This window comes from Rhyacophila brunnea, unplaced genomic scaffold (genome assembly GCF_057557595.1).
Source record: "Rhyacophila brunnea isolate RB1 unplaced genomic scaffold, BYU_Rbru_1.0 scaffold_1, whole genome shotgun sequence".
Classification (NCBI taxonomy): Eukaryota; Metazoa; Arthropoda; class Insecta; order Trichoptera; family Rhyacophilidae; genus Rhyacophila; species Rhyacophila brunnea.
In genome coordinates this window covers 54,809,856-54,835,591 of record NW_028232751.1, presented here as the reverse complement: position 1 = coordinate 54,835,591, position 25,736 = coordinate 54,809,856, and the positions used below count along the sequence as shown (strand labels likewise).

The following is a 25,736-nucleotide window of genomic DNA, read 5'->3' as shown; positions in this document are numbered from 1 at the left end:
GTATTTAAATATAGGATAATGATATTTGTTTTTCGTCTCCTGAACATTTGACTTTTGGTCTATTCGACAAACCAATCCTACAGCGACGACATGTTTAATAATAAAAAAACTTTTCTCAATGAATTTTGACTGTTTCATATAATGAACTATTTTGTATTATTTCATTATCATTGAATGGTGATTCCAAAACAATTTTTTCTACTGGTAACTGTATAAAAATCAATATCCTCTGCATTGATAGCATGGTTTTGTACATAAAGAAAATAGCGATTTGTTTTGACATTTTGCTTAATTAAATAAATAAAAAGCTAAATTACTTGCAAATTATTTTTTTTTGAGTGATTGTTCACCGTGTCATGACCGTGAATGACTATTTTTCCAATGAACAAATATTACACGATTTAAATACAATATCTTTTAGAACAACCTCAGAAACATAATACATATTCATTAGAATTTTTTATTGGGAAAATATCTGTATGGGACTTGAACACCAATCGCAGCCTGGGCAGTGTGCTTTACCAATTAGACTAACACTGCAATCACTAATAATGTAAAAATTTACAATACATCCACCAGTATAAGTTGTCCGTTTTGTGAGGGCGCCACATGCTAATGTTTGACATATCATTCAATACTTACTATGCTGTGATGAGTTTAGTTTAAAATGATTTCTTTATATTTTTTTAGTTATGCCGAAATTCACCTGTAAGATAGGAGAAGCCTATGATTGCGTAATCCTGTATGTGGACAGCCCGTCGAAGTTTTACATTGCATTAAAAAAGAATCATCATAAAATGTAAGACATTTTAAAACACTATGCCATGTATACGGTCACCTGTATTACGGACTAATTATATGGGGGAGTTTATTGTTGATAGTTCATAAGGATGTTGTTTTGATTTAATTTTGATTGTAATGTGATTTTGATACAGATGTAACAATGTGCCTACTAATTATCCACTCAATATGCCAATCGATCCAATTTTGCATGACAACCAATAAAATAAAAACCCTTGCAGGGTTTATTTCAGTGGTGGCGAACCTATGGCACATGAATGTTTTATTTTGAAGAGAAAAATATACCGATAATAATAATCTCCTATATATTATTATCCTACAGCTGTGCCCGCTTTTGCGAACGATTGTGTGCCTTATTCGTCATGTCCAATAGGTTTAAATGAAAAATGCAGTAGAGAAATGTTCTTTATTCAAGTAAAAAAGTATAGAATTTGATAAATTTTGTTGCGTTTTAGGGTAAAATACATTCGCACAAATGAGGTAGGTAGATATCTATCGATGATCTGACTGCAGTAATCATTATTATTTAATTTACAACATTCTGCTCTGTTTATGAGAATGTTATTTATTATGTAATTTTGCATTGAACTACCTACATACAATCTTTCATATTTTTTTGTTTTTTCGTTTATGGATTCGAATTGTTAGGTTTTACTTTACAGGAATCTACATTATCATCCGCCAGAGTCTATAGTCACAGGTATGTTATCTACGGTCACACCAGTACGATACTAATACGCTACCTATATTTTTTTGACTATTTCCGATTGGAGTGGAGTTTGTATTAACAGATTTTTTTGTTTTTACGATAAATGGATGTTAGCCACTCGCTTAACCTATTAGGTCCATACTGTGACTCCAAACACAAATTCAAAAATAATATAATATCGTGGCTCGGCATGTAATACCGCGTTAGCGACCATTTTACCCAAATGTATGACGTGTTGACGCCATTCGATTCAAAATATAAGTCTCCACGTATGTGCATTCATAGAAAGCTCGATATTTGTTTAAATTAAAGTTTTAATAGACATTTTGTAACACCGCGTATGTGATTTGCAAGGCTTTCTCCTGCACAATTTTCTGAGAATCTCCTTCAAAATGTGGATAATGTTGACATGATAATTGCTTTGACTAGCAGAATCTTATTAATTGCATTTTTCGAAATTTATCTGATCCGTAATCAGCTGTCACATGTCATTGGCTGTCACAATAACAACCATAGACTAAAATACTTTTATTAGAACTTTTATATTCAAAGACAACGTAAACATAATTATTTTTAGGGAGGTAAATTATTAAAAATTACATTTACTATAGGTAACAATTACACAACGTTTATATTATTTTATTTTATATTGTAAATATTTTATTATATAATATAAGTAAAATGCATGCGTGCGTATAAGCAAATAAAATAGTGAATTTCATATCCTAATCACACTATGAGTCGTCTACGTCGTATTATCCATTATTTCCACTCGCGTGGTTATATAGAATAATTAATATGTGTCACTATGCTTATTAGGATTTCACTACTGGATGAAGGTTATAAATCAATAATCCTCTAGGTCATATGAACTGCTATAATATCTGTCAAAATTGATGCTATTAATAACTACCCATTTATATCGTCATTATCATAATGAACCAGGATCAATCCACTGCTCGATGAAGGCCTCTCAAAACTAATTCCATTCCTATTTTATATATACATTGCAGCATTTATCAAATATTTTAATATAATATTTTCATTTCATCGTTATCATCATTAGACCAGATCAATCCACTGCTAGATGAAGGCCACTCTAAGCTAATTCCACTCTTTTTGGTCCTATGAACAATTGCCATATTACATAATCTACCTATTTATAATGCCATTATCATAATCAGTTTGGATCAATACACTGCTAGACGAAGCCTTTCCATCCTAATTACTTCCTCTCAGATCTATGTGTTTCCTCTTTTATAAACATTTGTTTCGATATGAACGTCCCGCAGCGGGAAGCATTATATTATCATTAATTATTAACATATATTATCATAAATTTTAATTCAAATTTTGATTTTTTAAATATTATTCTATGGCTGCAAGCATTTTTTTAGACATTGAAACAAAATAATTTAATTGTTTAAATTTATTTTTTATATGGTTAACCCTCTTCTATTACCTCAAAGGGATATGCGCGAGATTAGTATTTACATTATATTGAATTGCAATCAAATTGTCAGCTATTCTGCTAGGTCTAGCAGCCTGGGATGGTGTCAGATGACATCCTGAAGGCCAAAATCCAGAATTATGCATATGACGCCAAATTTATATCGACAGTAATGACTTGCAAATTGCAAAAGTGACAAATCAGCGACATGTCAAACGGCACCGTCTCTGCATATTTCACAATTTTATTAAAATCCAACATCATGTCATTAGGACGCCAAGCTGTCTGCAAGACCTAGCGAGACAGACTGGCGAGAGCCAGTCTGTCACAGCTAGTGATAATAAATGATAAATCGCATTGTATAAAGAATAGCAGGCAAATACTCTCCCAGAATAAGCATTACGTTTAATGTAAATATGATTGCATATGTCCTTAAGCTTTATACTTCACATACATATTATCGCACTAACCTCATCAGGCAGCGCCACGAATATCAGATTTTGATCGATTTACAATGCTTGAGATCACTGTAACGAGAGAATGCCTGATCTGATCGGAGTAATTCTGGTGTCAATTTGTGTGTACCGAGTGTGTAAATAACCAAACTAAGTAATACAGTTACAAACAATTTCATTTCTACCCACAAAAATGGCTGTACCAAATAAGAAACAAAAACTTGGTGGAGCTTGTATTGGTAGGTACTTCTGACAGTTTGAAAATTGGTGGACCGAAATTTATGGCGTAATTGAAAAACGTGCTAACGCTATATTATGTATGCTATGTTTTGTGATTGATATCTAGAATATAATCATTTTTTAATAGAATTCTGAAAAACTATTTTTTCTCCACGGCAAACTGCTCGGCACGACAGACAGTCGAAAAATAATATTTGGGAAATTTTGGCACGCATACGTAAAAAGGTTTGCCAACCCTGGTCTATTCCAACATAACTCAGAGAAATCACAAAAAATTGTTATAAAAATTCCATTATGTATTCTATGTGTTGAGTATGAAACGTTAAAAATAACATTTTTAACATGGATCTCACCGGGCACTTAATCAGATAACCTGTTGAGCTGTCATTCATTATGGCAACGTCAAACAGAGCACGCACGAGTTTGAACGAAGGGTGGAACACAGGTACAAAGATTTGCTTTTTAGATATCCACCGTTTTGTGGACAGACTACATCCGTAACACATTGGGGCTATCTCGGATGTCGGAAATATAACAAAACAGTGTTATTGGGTGTCATGGATTTATAGAGTTGCATAGTTGGAATATATCTCCAGAATTAAAAGACTGAAATGTAAATTGTCAGTAAGATGTGTGCTTCATATTTTGTAGCTAGATGTCTCTAGTAGAACTACAGTAGCCCTCTGCTTTGCCTTAATAACACGGATTTGAGTGTTATTTAAAATTTGAAATAGTTCGAGTTAACAGCCAATTAAATAAGGTATACCAGTGATTCATTCATTTTATCCACTCCTGAATAATGCAGCAAACAAGGAACATCAAAATAATGGGTAGTGCGTTATATTCTGGGTGTTGTTGTAAGAAGGTATGATTCTTGGGTGTGGAGAAATATGGGATAAACTTAAACACATGTTAAAGAATTTGCTATTTTTATATTTACGTGCCTTTCATAATATGCATTAAGCTTGTCACTTAAAGACGCAACGTGCAATACATAGAATTGTCAAGTTTATATGATTCAACAAAAAATTTAGAAATGTGGCATATAAAAAGTTCTTTTTATCTTGCAATTATTATCTTAGTAATTTGTTAAAATGTGCTAAAATAAGCAACATGTCAGTAAGAAATTTCTGTAAATTGCTTGGGACAGGAAGACGTATTATAATGTGCTGGTCACCAATTTTTTTATGGAATACAACAACGGCAATGAAATGTAAACAAAATATAAAGTGATGGTGAATATCCTGTACATTTAATTAAATTTCTCTCATTTTTTAGGTTATCAATGATAAAAAATTTGGAGACCGTTTGCACCACGGACAACAGAAACTATTTATCAAAGAGAGAGGTACTCGATTGTGAAGGCAGTTACTATGCATGTTATGTCAACGATGTATGGATGCGGGGGATCATTTCTAATCCACTAAATGTGAGTGCAGTTCCTAACAAATTTATTTTTAATTGATTAACAATATCGTATATTATTTTAAGTGAAAATTGGTGTAAGTGTATATAATGGAAATGGACGAATATGTTTTTCCTGTGTTTCCTAATCAAGCTGATTGCTTAGCGCTGAGTAGCGTCTATGCTGACTGTACGCAATGCGCGTCGGCCTTCTATGCCAACGCACCTTCACTGCTTCATTGCCAATGAGCGTTGCTGTGTCACGTTGAGCGTTCGTTACGATGAGTACAGTCAAAATGAGCCGTTGTCGTTTTTTTCCATAAATAATACACGGCAACAATTTTGAAAAGCATTTTGCCAACAGTACTTTGTGGCGATCCGCACGAGACTATGACGAGTCTGAGCTGAGCAGCTACACATCGTCGTCAGCGCCGACAGTCAGCGTGACTGGAAAATCAGCCTGATGTTAGCATATTTTTCATTATAATAATATTATTACTGTGTTTAGTTAAAATTTGTGATTTCATTTTTGTTTACTTAAATGATTTATTTTAGATAAAATTCCTATGCTTATGAGTGGCGATTTCAATGTCAATCTTGATTCTGCAGAAGCTTAGTCACTGATTGAATGTTTACACAATTTTTAATTGAAACTTATTGACAGTCCAGCAGCATCAACCGACCATGAAATCTGTGATTACTATTAACACCAAATCTACTCCTCCATACAGAATGCCCCAATTTCTCATTGTGAAACCTAAAATAACCAAATATTTTTTTACAAAACATCAGCTATATCATAAAGTCACAACGTTTAACCCCGAAAATACAAATTACAAAGGTAAGCGAACACGACAAGTTGCGATATATCTTCAATAATAATTATACCTGAAGCATTTGGGTAGCAAACACCAAACAATGCTACGCGCCAAATTTTTTGAAAGAACAGTAAAGAAGGGCAGTCTCTCGCTCTCTCCCGCATCTTCCTACATTTTCCTACCCTTGCGTTATGTTAGTTTTTGAATACTCTAAAATCAGTTTGAAATTCCCCATCGATCTGTGAAGGCTACTCGCCCACCGTGCAGCATGGTCTATGCTATACAATGTATATAGTTCTTGCATTTTTATATAACGGCATGCCAATCAGTTAAGACGATGAATTATTCGTTCCTTACGAACGTATACCTAGTGTTACGGTGTTAATAATACATAATTTGTAACCCCAACCACGTGATAGTGAAATGAAAAGTGCAGTCCAAGCTGTGCCCAAGGTTAATCAACTTCCCTTTGACGTTGAATATCTCACAACAATCGAATACTTCTTAGAGCTAAATGTTGGCTATAATAGTCAGAACTTACCACCCATGTTTAATTCTGTATTTCAAATAAATAAACGAGTCTGCGCGGACCACTTGTCAACCTAATTACTGTATTCTAAATATCATATGCTGACATATAAATACAAAATTAATTCACCTAAGACTCTCTCTCGCACAAACTTAAACAAAAACAATGGCTCCATTCTACAGGACCCTTAAATCTTCGTCCTCTACAATCCTCGGAGTTACACTATTTACACAGCACTTATTAGAAGGGCCTTATGTTATGTCATACTTATATAGATACGTGGGTATACACATTATGTAGCTGATTTACGTGCATATAACATATGAAGAAATATAAATATGTGGTTTATTCAACATACATAATTTTGAAAAACACTTCTGAGAAAATACGTTAGAACCAATAGAAAAAATCTTTTTGAAAAAAGTAAGATACCCACCCCGGCAGGGAATCAAACCCTACATCTCCTGGGTTTACAGCGCGTCCGTGCATTACCTCTATGCTACAAGGTTACATACTAATTGTGACAAATTTTAACTATTGGCCTTTTTAATACCTACTCATTAGCGCTCTTCTAAATCAAGCTAATTTGGCAATCGGTTTTTGTTTATTAAATCAAAGTAGATACCCATTACTTCAATAAGTAACCGATGTCGTGGATTTCTCCAATATCATTTCGGATACGCCAAAATTTTATTGAGTGTGAATTATATGCAAATGCTAATCAAAATGAATAATTTGCATGCATTTAGTATGTATAGATTAGATTTGTTAATAATGAACACAGAGAATGTCTTGCCTTATAAATAATAAATTAAGAAAAATGCGAGTGACTGTATCCGTGGTGCGTGGATTTATTCAAATAAACCACAGAAAGCAACCATTAAATAATCTTAAGTTTTTTATTACAATATATTGTGCAGTCAATTGAAAAAATACATGGAAAATTGGTATTTTAAAAATGACTGCACTTTCGATCGTGAATAGCGATTGCGTTGTCATGTTATTTATTGTTTTGCTATATTGTCAACTATGCAACGAGTTCATAATTTATAAAATGGGTTATCACTCGGTGTTCACCGCATATAGATATTGTGTCTACGACACGTGTTTCGTTATACTATGAGTACCGAAAATTACATTCGCGTTTGTCTGGGTTATAATAATTAGGTACTGTTAATATTGGGTATAACGAGAGTATAAAATTCGTAATTCGAAACTTTTGTTGTTCGTAATTCGAATTTATCACAAATAATCATGAGTATGATTGATTTGTTCTATTTACAGGGTGGACCAGACTATATTGAAATGTTCCTTATTGATGTGGGCTGCAATATCCGGATGCATTTCAGCAAAATAAAATTCTTAAATAAGCAGTTCTACGACTTGGAACCTCAAGCATATGCTTGTCACCTATATCAGGTAAATGTTAATTTTTATATCACTATTTTCTTCCACCATAATATCATAAAATGGGATGAAATGAAATAATTATTATAGTTTTGAGGTTTATATAATATCGAGCCTGTTTTAGCAAAAAGGCAATAAAAGCCTTTCTTGGTGAGACTGCTCATTGTTGTGTAAGAATTCCACATGTAGGCTCTTACTATGCCGCCATCACAGTAGCCAAGGTGTGATTGGCAAGACTTTTGGCGCATCTCTCGCAGAGACACAGCAAAAGAACAGACTTTTTAGTTTTTTTATAGGCTATATTTATGTAAATTTTATTGAAGTTATACTTCTTTTGGCGCATTTGGGAAAAGAGATCAGAGTGTATTTTTGGCGTGTGACAAGGTTGCGCGCGCCGATGTAACGGATTTTGCGTATGACAGAAGTTGCAACACAATTATTTATCATGATTATTTGGCGCGTTTCTTGAAATTATTCATTCTTATAACTATTATAACATTCTACACTGTTAACTTATATTCATAAAACTTTATTTATATTGTAGTGTATATTTATTTTTTATTGTAAAGATCGTGTATCAAGATTTGAGGCTATAATTATGTATGTATTATTGAAGTTATACTTCTTTTTAGATCTTTTAGATCAGTGTATTTTTAGCGTGTGACAAAGTTGCACGCGCGGATGTAACGCATTTGGCGTGTGATGGAAGTTGCAACACAATTTATTATGATGATTATTTTGCGCGTTTGTTGAAGTTATTCATTCTTATAACTATTATAACATTCTACACTGTTAATTTATATTCATAAAACTTTATTTATACTGTAGTGTTATACTGTAGTGGATACTTTTTCATTATTGTCGGCGAAAACACCAATTAGGTAGGTTAGACACTTAACTAGTGTCATAGATGTAATCCGACCCCGGCGGCATTCTGTCCGATCGGATTTTATTGCTTAGGGTCGAAATGTTTTTAAATGATCGACACATTTAACATCGAACAGTTTTAAGAAAATTTTTGATGACTAAAATGTCAACGAATGTTTCCTCATTACATCCGAGATCTTGTTATGTCCGAGATCGTAATAACCGAGTTCGACTGTATTAGCATTATCTGGAATTTGTGTTGATGGATGATTAGTGCAACATGTGAGGGCACTTTTGATATTAGATTTATTTCAGTCGATTGTATAAAGATGTTAATTTAGTTGTGCGTGACTGCGTAATGTGCGTGTGCTCTCTCCCGAGGCTTTCGATAGACTGGTTGAAAAAGTGCCGCTACAGGACTTCCCTCATAGTGGAATACCTAATGAAATGGGATTATTGTGTTTATATGTAATATAATAACCCTTAGCTTATTCAATGAGCATAGTAAATTGATGGTAAAATTATAAATAAAGCCCATACCATGAATAAATCCTGCGCTGGTGACATTACCAATGAGGAGGTTTTAAGACAAGAGAATTTATAGCTATTATATTTTCTGCAATGCGAAGTATGATTTACCCTAATGCATGCAAAGATATAGGGCAACAGAAGGGTAGGTGGGCGATTGTCTCGTGTGCGCAGCTTCCGTGAGTGGCTCAATCTCCAAGGCGTTGGGGATCTAATTCGAATGGTCCAGTACATTTAGTCGTGCTGCAAGTCGGTTAGTTAAGCTACAATTATATTATGATCACGTCACATACTGTCATATGGCTGATACGGTGACAAATTTAGTCTATGGTTTTGCCATCCCGCAGAATATTTTAAATGATCACTATATCTATAAATTCAATGATGGAGAGTGTCAACTCTAATGTATTAGTATTTTGAATTATTATTCATTGTTCATGCTAATTTCAATTAATTTTAACAGTTTTTACGTGTGCGTACATTCAAATTACTTGCGATATCGCATCGATAGATAATATTTTGAACAGAACCCAACCTGTAGACCATAGATAATAGATAGTAACTTAATAGAAAACCACTAAAATTAAAGAACACACGATTTTGGCATGAGTCGAAAGTGCATAGGCATTTAGAAAATGATAAATCAACGTTCTTTGAGTCAGTCATATGGGTGTCGATGGAGCGCGGTACACGTGAGGTAACCTCGTTGTTGATTTTGGCAAATTTTGCTAATTGAGTTCAAAATGTGCTATGGGTTGGAGCACCAAGAAAATGCAAAGAAAATTGACATTACACACTTTTTTTCTATAGTGGCAGCTTACTGTGATACATATCACGTGACTGCACATAACTTGATGATAATGTATTTGAACCTTTGGTAGCCAACCTTCGATAGAAGACAGCACCAAAAAAAAGAACAATATAAATGCATTGTGCATAATGTACATATAGATAGATATATATAATGATAAATTAAACATTTTTATCTTACTTAATGGTATGAATTAGTGAAAATTATTAGAGTTGAGTAAATTTATTATATCTTTTTTATGGCTATATCGCTATACAAGAATCACGTCTTTTTGCCAAAATATGGAATATATTATGTTAACACACTGTACATCGAATTTAAACAAACAGGTACAACCGCCGGCATTGACTGTAACAGAGAAGTGGCCCCTAGAAAGCAAGATCTTCATGCGTCGAGCCGAAAATAAAATTGGCAGCATAACTGTCGCCTCAATGTAAGGATGGTCATACACTAATTATTTGTAATTTTTATATTGATGCAATCAGTTCGGCAATAATTATATTTTATTCTTAATGTAAAACAAAATTTTATGAATATTTGTAGATATTGATACCGAGAAGAATGGTGGAACTCACATGTGGACTGGCAGATTCTTCTTGAGCATCGCTTCGATTGGGAGTGTGACATCATGGGGCTTAATTTATTTAAAACACATCTTTTCGATTTAACAATTTCCCTGCGCAGGGACGTTTAATTACATTAATTTTTCAGACATCGGTTGGATTACATCATTAATTACACTTACACAGGAGTCTTAGATTTAGTCATTATATGGGAGCACGTGTTTGGACACATAAGCCAAATTGACGCGAAAGCGTTTTATCGAGGACGCGACGCGTGGTTTTGAGGTGGTTATAGGGATTATTATTGAGCCGATTACACAAAAGGGATTCACTGATTTATAATAATGAAACGAGCGCGACTTTACAGTTTACATCGTAAAGAATCCGGGCCGCACCAATGGTGCCGCCCTAGATGCCAGCTTCCACTTTGGCGGGAGAATAGGTACTGTCTTACAATTATCTAAAATCACAGATTTTGGGGATCGGTGCACTTTTTTGCTCGGAAGGTGCGGTACGCGCGGGGTGCCGGCGGGTTATTTGTCACGGCTGTGAACTGTAAATTTTTGGACGCGCCTCGGCTGGAGGGGTCTTTCTTAGAAGTTATCGGTCAAGCCAGGACACCATCTCGCACGGCAGAAGAACCAAACTTTCGGTCGGGGCCCTCCTCACTTTGATTAAATTGTGGATTTGGAATTTGAAATTGTCGCGCTGGGGTCTTTTTTTCGTCTGGTAACAATATCTACAGTATATTTGTTTCATATTCAGATATTTTATAATAAAAAAAAAATATGTTTTACATAATTATATTATATAGATATATATATATAGAAATTTTGTTTTTTATTCATTTCAAAAAAAGAAAAATTATATATAAATTATTACAATGTTCTGAAACTATTTACTATTGAGTATAGAAATGGTATAGAATCAATAGGGGGTATTCTGGGGGTACCAAATTGGAAAGCGGCCACACTGGATAGGGACAGGTGGAGGGAGCTGTTGGAGGAGGCCAGGACCCACACCGGGTTGTCGCGCCCCTGATGATGATGATAGAATCATTAGGTGCATATTATTTTCGCCAGTATCCGTGGTGACGCATAGTGATGCTATGCGCATTAATTTTTTTCTTTGTGACTGTAATAAGTAAAATTACAAAAATGTGATTTACGCTTGCTCTCGTGAGTGAAGCATTAATGAATATTGATTATCCCAGCAAGAGATTAATTGTGATCATTTTAAATTTAGTACACAAAAATTAGTGTTTTAAGAAACCATATTATATTGTGTATTTGACAGGGTACGTTTTAGTCACCACGGAGGATTCCAGATCACGTAGGTTCTCAAGTTTGGCCTTGATCTTTTCTATGCCTCATGATATTACTATGGCAGTATTTGACAGGCCGCAGATTTTAACGATACGTTGAATGTGGGGCAAGCTCTTAACTACAATCGCTGTAATACCGATAATTTGTAGCTTAATATTTCATAATTATACAAACAGATGTCAGTGTACTTAACCGGATGTATGCCATAAGTGCGTTTACGCGCTCTACAAATCTGTACTTGCAAGTCCGGCCGTAGAAAATGAGCGTGTATACATGCTGCACTTTACACTCACTACATTAGCCCCGGCAGTTGTTTTAAATATATTATACACAATGTACTCCCATCTCTAGTAATTATGGTGACATTCTTAACCGGTTTTCATGTCTACTTTCAATATATTTCTAAGGTTTTATTTTTTCATAGAAATTCGTGGCCCGCCGTGTACCGTCATTCTAATACTCCCGGCATTTAAAGGGTTTTTAGATTATGCAAACCAATTGACAGTGGTTAATAATTGTACGTTAAAGTTGTACGAGATAACTCACTTTTTCACCTTTTTTAGGGATGACCAGTCTCTTGGAGTATACCTTATGAGTGACGGTATATATTTTAACATTGGAATTGTTCGAGAACACTTGGCAGCACTAATATATTAATTTTGATGATCCTTACGACTTGCAGTCACCAATAGGTGAGTAATTATCAAAATACTGTATTGACCGAAATACTCAGTCTCATTAGTATCGCTTGAATTATTACTCTATGTATTATCATGTTATATTCTTCTAGTGTCGTGGGTCCCTGGTTCGAATCCTGGGTCTGGCAAGTACACATATTGTTTTTCAATTTGTGCATGAATCAGAGTATGGATCCAATAGGTTGAGCAAGTGGCTGATATACATTTCTCGTAAAAACTAAATCTGTTAATACAAACCTCCATTCTGATCATATTAGGATTGGACATGGTCAGAAAAAAAATATTCTTGTTCCCATAAAATGTCATCCTACTATACAGATTATTATCAATACTACTTACTACATTTCTTAAACCTTTTTTAATAAACACTGGACTAATTTTCTTCCACTCGGTCACGATCCATTCACTTGTACGTATGCAGTTCGCCGTATCACACTTCACCATGAAATATTGTCTCGGAAATATATGGCCATATGTTAAAGACCGTCCAACCTCTTTAGGTCGTATAGTACTGACATAAAATTCATGTCTAAATAAAACACGGTTCTTGTCGATTTACACTTTACAGGAAGCCAGCAGCAAACGAATTTTGAAAATGGCCGATATACTGGATTATTTGTTAGGTTAGGTTAGGTTTTCATTCTTGAATTCATGAATTTTGCCAAAATCAGCTAAAAAATTGAATTAATATTCATATTGAATCTAATAAAATTGGAGACCGTATAGTATACGGTCTTCTCTTTCTAATTTGAAAGCTCACGGCGAACTGTGCTACAGTAAAATGTTTTACGTACAATTTACATGTAACCAAAACAAGGATTTATAGTTAATTTATATTTCCCGTAAGTGGTCAATGGACGATTTCCAGGTAAAAGCCCAATGTATTTTTGGTCACCGTGTACTTTTGAATAAAAACGAAACATGCTGTCACCTCGAAGGTCGAAGCCGTACTAATTACCTGGCAGCCGATGTGCGCGTATTCGTAAAATACTTAAAATGAACCAAAATTCAACCTAGTCTCATAATATTGTGAGTGACCATGACGTGTCTATCCATTTTTACCCCTCTCCAACAGGCTTTGTTTGGCAGTGTACTACTTTATTTTCAAATCATAGGAAATTGATTTTCCAGCTATACTATTTATTATTCCAGGGTGACTCCGGTGGACCACTCTTATTCCAGGGCTAAGACTAGATTCAGATCAGTGAAGATGTCAACAAGATTTTTTCCAAATACAGGACGCGCAAGTCTCTGACACAAGGACAGATTTTGTATTGTGCTAAAAAATTGTATTGTGCTAAGTAATTTGTTGTCGCTTTTGTTGGAGTTGACTTTGGGGATATATTATGTAAGCAAGGCCCTCTATTGTCAGGATTCCTTTATATTCCTTTATATTTCAAATGCAATGTGGTAAAATGTTTGTAGTAGTGCAGGATCCCATAGACTTTTCGTATACATAATATGCGGAACGCATTCTGACAATTGGAATAAGTTCTAGGGATCATCAAGATATATAATGTCGACGTTGCCAGGCGATATTAGTGGTAAATTTTTTTTTATTGAGGTTTTAGTTTTTTTCTTATAACCCACCAAAAATTGTTCTGAGTTCTTCAATAAAACCAAGACCGAATCAGGGATTGATTGAAAATGCAATTATTGTACCACGCCATATTTGGTGGGTTATAAGAAAAAAATTAAAACCTCAATAAAAATGGACCACTAATATCGCCTGGCAACGTCGACATTATATATCTTGGTGATCCCTAGAACATATTCCAATTGTCGGAATGCGTTCCGCATATTATGTATACGAAAAGTCTATGGGCTCCTGCACTATAGTGAATGATGATTGTTCCATATTCAAAAACGGTAATATGAGGCGAGGCTATTAGTTTCAAAGTCAGTGACTCTTTGTTTTTTTGATATTTTTCTAGTTTCTGAAGTATTTTTCCATCATATGGTATATTCATAGAATATCCTACTCCGTTTTTTAATAAAATAGAATTAAACGGGAGGTTGATTGCAATGTCGTGTATATTCATTGAATAGTTTTTTTTTAAATTAAGTTAACTGCAAACTGACTTTGAAATTAATAGTCTTATATTGTGTAATTACTGTTACAGTTGATTATTATTTAATTACAGTACGTTAATATTAATATTACTATTATTATAATAAATTGCTATATTATATCATAAAACCATTATTTGTCTTTTAATAATTCTCCCCTCAAGCTTTTAGTGAAATTTGTGTAAATAGAGTTTTAATGAAAACAACTCGTTTATGTATGTAGCCACCGAGTTTGACATTATTATACATTCTGTCCTTTCACAAACAGTAATTAATAGCTACTTTGTACATATTGTAATAATATGTATGTTTTAGTACCAGTACTGATCAATGAAAGCAGTAATTCAGAACACCTCCTAAACATTATAATATATTAGAAAAAATATCGGTGACGCCGAACTACGAATGCTACATTCTCAAATCTTGTGTTAATTATTGAATAAAAAAAATAGTTTAAGTAAGCACCTGATTATAAACACTGACGTATATCTGAAATTGAAGAAAATCTGATAGATGTAGCCTACATATCGTCACCGTTCAGGCAAAAGTCACCAACCCTAAAAACATAGTTTTGAGATATCGCAATTTGAAATTTTGAAAATGCAGGAAAAATCAGATTTTAATGTTTTTAAGGTTTTATCTACATTAAATTATTTTCTCATGTCTTCTTAATAATTTCTTTAATGTAATTTTACTTTTTGATGGTAATTAAAACATCTGGAAGGTTTTGAAGGAGGCAAGGTAGCTCAATTATGGTTTGGTGACTTTTGCTTGTTAATAATCTGAACAATGTTAGCCAAAAGAATGATCAGTAAAACTCACCATCCATAGTATAGTGACTTTTGCTTGTATATTTATAACGAAGGATTTATTTTTTTATATAGTCAATAATGTCTATTCACCTATAATGACTTTTGCTTGTTAAGATTTTATCGAAAGTCATTTAGTGAAAAACAAATAATTCGGATTTAAGCAAAATTTTACTAACTAATGTACCGTGGTGAGTTTTGCATCTTAAAGAACATAATTTTACGCTTCGGGTGACATACTCAACTCAAAACTGCCATTTTCAGGGTTGGTGACTTTTGCCTGAACGGTGACGATATTATATACTATACTACGTTAAGCTCACAGAGATGAGGCGCCCGGTTCCAAAAATCGTTATTTACATTTTTTTGAAAAAATCATATGATCAAAATCGAATGTGTTGCTTCCGAAGAATCGATCCATATATTTATATCATTCCTTAAACTGCTATTTACCTCCATTTGTACTGTTCAAAAACGTATCCAGTTCCGAAATCCGTCGTATGCTTGACAATCATGGTTCCAAAAACCGTTATTTGATCGTCCATTTCCGAAAACCGTTTTATTATATACAAGTTGTGAAGCGTTAAGATGATACAGTTCCAGAATCTGCCATATTCATCTTGTTCTTACAAAACAAGACGTAATGACTTAATAATAATAAATTTGTATTGTATATCGTCGTTGAAACTAGAAAATTGTGTAACTCCGTTTTAATCGAAAATTGACTTTGAATGCCATCTAGTGGCCGTTGATAATATCTATCCGTCTTGCAAATTTTGTAATTCCAGAAAAATTGTATCATTGTTAAATCATGGATGATTTCACTCCAAAACCATACATTTGTATAGGAAACCATAATGTTTTTTGTCTCTCCTGTAAAGTAGTGTTTTTGGAGTTACACAATTTTCTAGTTTCAACGACGATATACGGTTGTATCCTACAGCTGAATACTTGTTAACTTATATGTTACTGTTATTGCACTATCTTTATAGTTATAACACTCATAACAAATAGTTTTAATGGTTTAAGTTCGAGATTGTTGCAGACGTCGGTAGATTCCATTCATACGTTAAACATTTTTAAGTGTTTTTGTGTGAATCACTTGTTATTTTACTACGTTTTTATTAGCCCGTATTCTTGTTTGTCCAAGATTTGTATTGAACGATTGAAGATTTTTAACTAACTTCCCGACTAGCTAGACATTTAAACTTTTAGAATATATCAGAACATGATTACACTGCATTCTTTTAATACTCTTAGAATTGAATTCATTTTCAGTTAATTCTGTTTTGCATGGAAAAATATTATTGTTGGTTGCTAAAGGGGTCCTAGCAACGAAAATTTTAATAAACACGTGCGTTACTATGGAAATCAATATGAAATGTTAAAATGACATTTCAGTATTCTATATTTATTCAGTATTTCTATCAAGTACAAAAATAAATAAATACATAGGCCAAGTTTGTATGATTGAATAGAATTTAAAAACGTGGTGTATAAGAAGTTCTTTTTATCTTGTAATTATTTTTACTTATGATTTATAGAGCTAACAGTTTCATTTTGATCAATAAAAGGAAATATAAAAAGTTCTTTTTATCTTATAATTATTTGTATAATGAACACAGAGATTGAAACAATGCGTCCCATTGATTCCCATTACTGTAGAAATAAGTCTACCAAATTGTGCCTGTCTTGTGATCTAAGTATTGTGAAACTTTGGAATGAGTATAATAAATTAGCAATTTCTGCCAATTTAAAAGTCAAATACAAATATTTTAGAAACATTTTCATTATTGATTATAATATAGCATTTAAGTCACCGGGAACCGACATGTGCTCTGAATGTAGGTAGGTATATCATCAAAAGAACGCGCGAAGGGGCTGTCAACAACAAAACAGAAAAGGTAATAAAGACTCATTTATAACCACATCTCTGCGAGCAGAAGCTAAACAAAGGGTATGCGAGAGGGGCAAATAAGAAATCAGCTTGTTTCTTATATTACACATATTTATTTTTTATTTACATTTGGGCTATTATAAATATTTAGCTACCGTATCTATTTTATTTGATAACAGTCCCACAAACTTGTTGTTAGAGCGAAGACAGTGGAAACAACGACAGCATATTGAATAGGTGCCTATGTTATTCAGTTGCGAGTTTAGGTAAGGCAGCTTGTGGCTCCCATCAATATAGGTATGTAGAGGTAAGTTTGTGCCACTGCGCCTGTGCTCAATTATTGGCAAAGCATTTACAACCGCAGAAATTATCTTTTCTGTGAGCATATTTTCAGACCCCAACGAATGCACAAAATTTTTAAATTATGTTTGTAAAAAAACGACGCGGCATGGGTTCTGCCCACAGATGAAATAATTAATAAATATAATTCAGATAGGCAATACCTCAATACACCACATTTTGTTGTGCGGGGCTTTGAATGTTTGAGTGTCCTTCGAAAATGAAACACATTAAAATGTTTAGGACTTTCACGGTTGTTTTTTATCGTAATAGATTTTTGGTCACTTCCTCAACGTCAAGAAAACCATCACGCGGTGCCCAATCTACTGATATCCTTCCAATTGATGATGCTATTGTGTTTAAATTCATTAAAAAACTAAGGAACACTCGATCTTTAGGACCAGATAATCTCCCAACATTTTTTTTTAAGGGGTGTATTGACTTTGTCAAAGGCCCGCTTTCATAAATATTTAATCTTGTGATGGAGACGGGTATCTTTCCAGAATTGTGGAAGATGTCAAAGGTTACTCCAATCCATAAGAGTGGTACCGAGTCATCAGTGGAGAACTATAGGCCGGTGGCTGTTCTCTCGGCACCCGCAAAAATTCTTGAGATGATCATTCATAACATGACTTATCCAAAAATTGAGTCATTTATAATGTATGAGCAGCATGGATTTAAAGTTGGCCGATCAACGGAAACGAACCTGATGGTATTTGTAGATTATGTGTCGTCAGCACTAGATAGAGGCCATCAGGTTGACTGTTCCTACAATGATTTCTCAAAAGCGTTTGACAGAGTCGATCACGGCATCCTGTTGGAAAAACTCCAAACAAAGTTATTCGGGAGCTATTTTAGGAATCATCAACAATACGTATCGTATGGCGTCTATCAGTCACAGACGTTATTGTCAATATTGTAATATTGAATAAGCATCAGTGCACAAATCGTGAGCAATTATTAATTGTCAGATGAAGGACAAGCTTAGAATGACGTATTCTTGACATGTGAGTTTATTTCATATTTTTCCACACTCGAGATCGGTTGCCTGTTACTTCACACCCGTTAGGTATTTCGGTTCCCATTAATTCTGTGTTCCCTGGTTCTGCCATTATACATAGGCATTCTACCAAAGAAATTGAATAGTTTGAAGAGGTCTTTTATGTTAAAATAAAAGAGAAACAATACATTTTAAACGAAAACACAATCTATTGATCATCATCATTATTATCATATCGATTTATATTCAGCATTGTTGCCACTAAATGGTATTGCCACTCATGGGCTCCACATTCTGAAGTGGGCACCCAGGCTAGGATCTTTGGCGGGCCCCTCTACCTATCGCTAGGGATAAAGGCAGTGTGACGCTCTACAGTAGTGTTTTCCAAATGGTGTACGCGGTAAAATTAATGTGTATATTTAGTGTTTTTGTATATTTTAAAACATCCATTTGAATTATGGAGTTGTCGAATATCGATACAATTAAAAATTATATCGTACAATTACATAATTTTAAATAATAACATTATTGAAGGAAAATAGCGCTTTTTTGCTATTAACGCAAATTTGTGTTGTGTGTTTATCTCACTTATCTGGTCGACTCGCCACGCCGGGTCAAGGCTAGAGTCCTGTCAGCCCCCCCTTGTGGGGGCCATGTAATGCCACTACAATTATTACTTTGACATAAGTGAATTTCTACCATTTTTTTTGTGCGATATATTATTCACCGGTGAAAATATTTTTACCAATGTGTGTAGTTGTCAAAATTCAGTTAACTTTAGTTATATTTTAAAATGAGCGATACATGATTTTTGTTTTGTGAAACAAACTATTTTATGTGATTTCATTTATTTATTTGTGGAATCATTTAAGTAATATATTATGTGAAAACTACTTTCCAATTGTTAAAGTTTTTTTTGTGAATTTTGATTGTTGCAATGTTTAATTAATTCCCACCCATATTTAAATAAAACTTTCAGAAATAATAGAAAAGTGTTTAATATTTTTTAAACATCATAAAATTTTATCAACAAAAAATGCCTCCATGCAGGGAAACATCACTTTTACACATGTAAAGCCTCACCTCTTTTTTTTGCATTTGTAACCAATGACATTATTAATGGACAATGCACTCAATACAGTAGCTAGCAAGTAAATTCGCGCATAGCGACATTCGCACAAGTATAGGTAGACATCACGCAATTTCCATTATGTGATATCACGTATCGTGATATTATAGCAATATCACTTTATTGTAATGGCGTTAGAATAATATTTCTAGTGTCAATGTTCATTTGAGCGAACCCGTTCGAATCGAACCATTCGGCAAACCCGACAAAAAACATCATGAATTTATAGCAATATCACCTTTATTGTAATGGCGTTAGAACAGATTATGTCATTCGGCAGACCCGACAAAAAAGTGAGTGTCATTTTTTTTCCAGATGCTTCGTCCATATTAACGTCATTGATTTTAACACATACATTATTTTAATCTTGATGGGTAATGTAATATGTAAATTGTCTTCGCTGTTGCTGGAGAAGATGAGACATCGGTAACAAAGGACCACAAATAATGGAAAAATAACAAAGAAATCTTTAAATACTAACTTACAACTAGGGTTACGTTGTTTATGAGTAATAAAAGGAATTGAATTGGGCTCACATTAGAAGCCTGAAAAATATTTTTTTTTGTTCATTTCACCATCTTTCAATGAAGATTATAATATAAGAGAAACCGATCGGTCCAATCGACTTCTCCCTTATGCTTACTTATTTATTTTAAAAAGGTGTTGTAGGTATTTTTGACAAATTATTAATTCAGTTCAACAGTTAGATTAAAAATGAACTACATGTTCATCAATGAAGTTATAATAAAAATACAAATTAAAATTTAATGTTTCTACGGAGTGCATTGACCAACTGAGTAGTTGTCTCTATCGGTGCTCGATAATATACCACGACATATCTAGGACCCCTTACACATAATTATTTAGAAAAAATAATATGGCATTACAATAAAGTTATTGGCCAATGTGCAGTACATAGTGAAATACGAAATAGCTATATGTACCATTATAAAAAGTAAACATGAGATAGATAAACAAAAAAATCGGTGTGTGTACTTGTGTACGCGCGTTAGAAGTTATACTTCTTTGGCGTAACAAAACAAAAAATTTGTTTTGTCATACAGCGGTTATAATCGATTCAGAAGTGTCCATGATAAATTAATAAAAAATCAAATTTTATTGGCGTATAAGGTATTAAGGTATTCATTTCAGTCTCAAGGGTATTTTATCGAAATAGGTACCGTCAGCAATAATATGTATGCGAATAAATAATATTATTGCAGAATGTACCTACTTTAGAAGAAAAAAATCTCAAAACCTGTGTTTGAAAAATTTAGCAAACCGCTATTTCGACCATCTTTGATTAAACAGATGACTATAACTATTTTCCTAAAACATAATCAGAGACAAGACATAATCTCTATAGGTACTATAAAATCTCTATTTTGACCTGAGTAGCACACGTGAGAATATCACGGATTCACAATAAATATTATTATGTCAATAGACACTAATGAAACACAGAATGATATTAATTTCAAATCTTCCATATACTAAGTTATTTGGTTTTTTACCAGGACTATCATGGTGACTTAATTATCAGGTATGCTTTGCCTTTTCTTAAATGTGACGATGAATCCATTCCACAAATGATGACACTCTTGAGAAGACTCCTGGAAATGGCACTGCGGCGCACGGCTTTTCACTCCATGATACAATCCCAATTTGAAAGCCCTGGAATAACAGTGGTCCACCGGAGTCACCCTGGAATAATAAATAGTATAGCTGGAAAATCAATTTCCTATGATTTGAAAATAAAGTAGTACACTGCCAAACAACGCCTGTTGGAGAGGGGTAAAAAATAAATAGACACGTCATGGTCAGACATAATAATATTAGGAGACTAGGTTGAATTTTGGTTTATTTTAAATATTTTACGAATATGCGCACATCGGCGGCAACGGTAATTAGTATGGCCTCGACCTTCGAGGTGACAGCATGTTTCGTTTTTACTCAAAAGTACATCGTAACCAAAAATACAAACTTGACATACAATACAAATTGAAACTTACTTGTTGGTACCTACCTACCTATCGTATTTTTTTTTATTTAATTACAGATGTTGAAAAAACAAATTTAGGTCATGGCATACTACTTTCTGGCCAATCTAAAGAACTCATACTCACAAAGACGCAGACATTAATAATAAGATAAATGTAGCGAAAAGGGTTGCAGAAGCCCTGAAGCTGATTTCCCGTACTGTTGAAAAAAATTGCGGCGAATTTACAAAAAATGGGGGGAGAGTCTGCTTTTTCTTCGCCCAAAAGGAAATGGAAAGCGATTAATACCAAAATCAACATAGATGATTTCGAAGAAGGTATTATTAGAAGAAAGATCGACAATCTCCATTTATAGAAAAAAAAACATTTACCTACTCTGGCGAGATTGCATAAACAAATAAAAATTTACATAAATTTCAACGAGGGAGTCTCATTGTTACGTGGGATTATAAAATCGGTGGGTTTTCGATGGAGGAAGATGGAAACAAACAAACAACTCTTGATGGAAAAACTGGATATCGTCACAAAGCGTTTTTATCAGTAAATGCTTATTAATTTTGAATCAATGTGTTTTAGCTAAAAACATTAAAAATCTAGTAACGTTTTGGGACGTTCTCTACCCCATCCGCACGCACATCATCAACCAACCGAATCATTGTTTTGTTTTTACTGTAACTATGTCAGCGCTCGAAATGGAAAAGTTTACGAACCGGAGCGCTCGACAAATTTTCTAAAGATTTTTTTCATAGTCATCAAATCGTATGTGTATTTCATGAAAATAAGTGTATCAGATTTTCTATTATATGACCTATCTAACTCAGACGCTCAACATATGTTTTCCACGAGACGGAGCGATAATGTTACAAATTTCACGAGCCGGAAAGGCGCTCCGGTGCGTTCCGTTCCATTTCGAGCCCTGAACTATGTACCTATTTATACTTACATTTATCTTTTTTCATATGTTGTATTAACTTACCTACTAAAGTAGCATTTTTTATTTACTAATATGGTACCGATATATATTATATCTAAGTAGTGGGAATATTTTCATTCATATTAAATTAAGTATATTTAAATAATGCTTTTAACTACTAGTAGACATATTTACCTTATAAGAAGGTAATAATTGTATTTTCCATTTTACATCACAACAGCTGAGTATGAAACAAAACACTGCTAGTAAAAGAATAAGACCGCAGTCAGTTGATTGTTATATGCATACAATACAATTATCTCTCCGCAAACATACAGTTTAGTTTTTTTTGGTAGAACTAAGTAGAAAATTGTTACAAATATTTGTCTTACGTTGCATTGTCCTTTCCCTCCTTCCATGATACCAGCGCAAATGTTGCTATCGATTATTTTTCCTTCGTAAATTGTTGTACAATATGCCTCAGAGATAATTTCGATATCAACTTTTTGTAAAGATATCTGCACAACACCGTCTGTCTGTCAAACATATAAAAAATACATTTATTACAGTTTTATCAAAGGTGACATCTGTTAGTAATAATTGTTACTATTTTATAAAGACATTTTGTAAGTATAGTTAGTATTTCATAGGTGTCTAAAGAGGTGAGAAATAATATTATGTACTATAGATCTACCATCATAAATTGGCATTTCAGCGAGGGCGCTAGTATGACATTGAGAATATTACCATAACTAACAAAAAAATGGTAATTTATATTTTTTTATTGGTAGTAGATTTCTGTACAAATATTATGCAATCCATAATTCGAAAAACATGTTGTAAAATTAAATGGCATTTGTAACAAATTTATCCTCGATAGACAATTTTAGTTTCAAATTCGACCGGCTGCCAACTTACGATGGTAGATCTTTAGTATTTTATTTATTTACCACAAGGTATAGGCAGGGTTGGCGAACCTTTTTATATACGCGTGCCAAAAATTCCCAAATATTATTTTTCAACTCTCTGACGTGCTGAGCTTTGTTTCACGAGGAAAAAAAGTTTTTAAAAATTCTATTTCAAAAATGATGATGTTCTAGATACCACTCAAAGAAAATAGCAGACATAATTATAGCTTTATCACTTTTTTCAATTACGCCATACATTTCGGTCCACCAATTTTGAAACTGACTGCCAAAAATTAATACTACTAGCTTCACCAAGTTTTTGTTTCTTATTTGGTGAAGTCATTTTTTGTGGCTCGAAATCAAATTATTGTTTGTTAATGTATTAATTGGTTTGGTTCTCATTGCACACATTGACACGAGAATTGCTCCGATCAGATGAGCCATTTTCTCGTTACAGTGGTTTCAAGCATTGTAAATCGATCAAGATTAGAGGTTTGCGGCGCGGCACTCCCCGCCGCCTGATGAGGTTAGTGTGATAATATTATATGTGACGCATACAGTCGAAGGACCGACCTAACCAATTATAATATACATATTTAAATTAATGTTTATTCTTGAATTGTATTTTCCTGCTATTTTTATACAATGCGATCTGTCATTCATTATTATTAAAGGTATTTTTTCTTTTCAACCGCGTGCCATAGGTTCGCTACCCCTGATATAGGATAATATGTAAATCTCTTATATTATTATCTTAAAACATTTTGGAAAACACACTAATTTCATATTTAAACGACACTTTGTTGATATTTTAAGAGCATACTTCAATGAAACGGCAAATAATTTTCAGCAATACGTGAGAAGTAATTTAGCACGCGTTGCCATTCGGAGATCGATAGTCGACCTCTGAGTACGTCAATTTGTTTTGTGATGGCGTCGAAGGAATTAATTCTTAAATCGTGTAAAGATGACTAAAAACGTTACACATTTACTCTAAAAACAAAACATGTCAATGAATGTATTATTATTATTACTTAAATGACAATAAACATAACATTAAATGGACGCATGTTGAATTTTTATGACAAATTATGTTTTGTTCGTCACGCATCATTTGCACAATCTGCGCGTCGCGTAGTCACGATCGTTTTAGACCATGCCTCAGCTGAAGTACAGCCTTAAGGCTATACCTCAGTTGAGGCATGGTCTAAAAATATTGTGGCTAGGCGATGCGCGGATTGCGGGTGCAAATGACGCATGCCGACCGAAATATAATTTGTTATATAAATCCAACATGCGTCCATTTAATGTTCTGTTTATTGTTCTATTGGTAACAATAATATTATACATATTCATTGATATGTTTCAAGTAAATGCGTAACGTTTTTAGTCAACTTTAAACGATTTAAGAATTAATACCTCCGTCGCCATCACGAAACAAATTTACGTATTCACACCTTGACGTTCGTTCTCCGAATGCCAGCGAGTCCAAAATTTCGTCGCGCCTATAGTTGAAAATTATTTGTCGTTTCACTGATGTATCGTCTTAACATTTTCAGTTCGATTTTGTCATATTTCGAGAGATTTCAATTTGAATCGAGCATATTGAAGAAATTCACATTTTCAGAGAGTTTTTCTTATAGTCTAGAGACGTTTTCTATCTGTCACCATAATATTATTCATGCCTTTTCGTCCATCTACCACAAATTAATTATAATGTCTTTTAATACTTTCTATGTAAACGAAACGATATATCGATATTCTAACATTGACACCTCGTATCTGCAATTCAATATTTTTGATAGGGGTAGTTAAAATGTTATACAAAAACTATTAATGATATTAAATAAAAACAAAAATACTATTATATTATTTTTGCAATACGCGTATTTTACAACGTTTTTATTTGCTCGTATTCTTGTTTGTCCGGTGGTTGTTTGTCCAGTACAAATCTTGCAATCGAATTTTAACTAACTTCCCGACTAGCTAGACATTTGAAACTCTTAGAATATCTATACCAGAACACGATGCCAATGCATTATTTTAATACTTTGAGCCATCTTTAA

The 25,736-nt window shown here is 33.6% G+C and overlaps 2 protein-coding genes and 1 long non-coding RNA gene across 7 annotated transcripts in view; 2 read left to right on the top strand and 1 right to left on the bottom strand.

The window, feature by feature from the left end:
- The window catches only part of LOC147079977 (tudor domain-containing 6-like), a 30,307-nt gene extending 21,853 nt beyond the window's left edge, over nucleotides 1–8,454 (top strand). The window contains exons 9-12 of the mRNA XM_085946043.1: nucleotides 691–799; nucleotides 4,934–5,084; nucleotides 7,691–7,825; nucleotides 8,446–8,454. Of these exons, the coding sequence (XP_085802169.1) occupies nucleotides 691–799; nucleotides 4,934–5,084; nucleotides 7,691–7,825; nucleotides 8,446–8,454 (404 nt within the window). The remainder of the gene's footprint in view (nucleotides 1–690; nucleotides 800–4,933; nucleotides 5,085–7,690; nucleotides 7,826–8,445) is intronic.
- A 1,891-nt stretch (nucleotides 8,455–10,345) lies between these two features.
- On the top strand, nucleotides 10,346–14,276 carry LOC147079976 (uncharacterized). Its single transcript, XR_015071402.1, has 3 exons — nucleotides 10,346–10,452; nucleotides 12,471–12,599; nucleotides 13,758–14,276. It is a non-coding gene; the product is annotated as an uncharacterized LOC147079976 (long non-coding RNA).
- Nucleotides 14,277–19,700: 5,424 nt separating this feature from the next.
- LOC147079975 (trypsin-like) overlaps nucleotides 19,701–25,736 on the bottom strand; it is a 39,501-nt gene continuing 33,465 nt past the window's right edge. For 2 of the 5 annotated variants that reach the window (XM_085953104.1, XM_085953011.1), the window contains 2 exons: nucleotides 23,155–23,298; nucleotides 19,702–21,553 (listed from right to left, as the gene is read on the bottom strand). In XM_085953104.1, the coding sequence (XP_085809230.1) occupies nucleotides 21,410–21,553; nucleotides 23,155–23,298 (288 nt within the window). In that variant the 3' untranslated portion in view covers nucleotides 19,702–21,409. Of the gene's footprint in view, nucleotides 21,554–23,154; nucleotides 23,299–25,736 lie in introns of all 5 variants that reach the window. The other 3 variants (XM_085952943.1, XM_085953193.1, XR_015071394.1) reach the window with 3 other exon arrangements.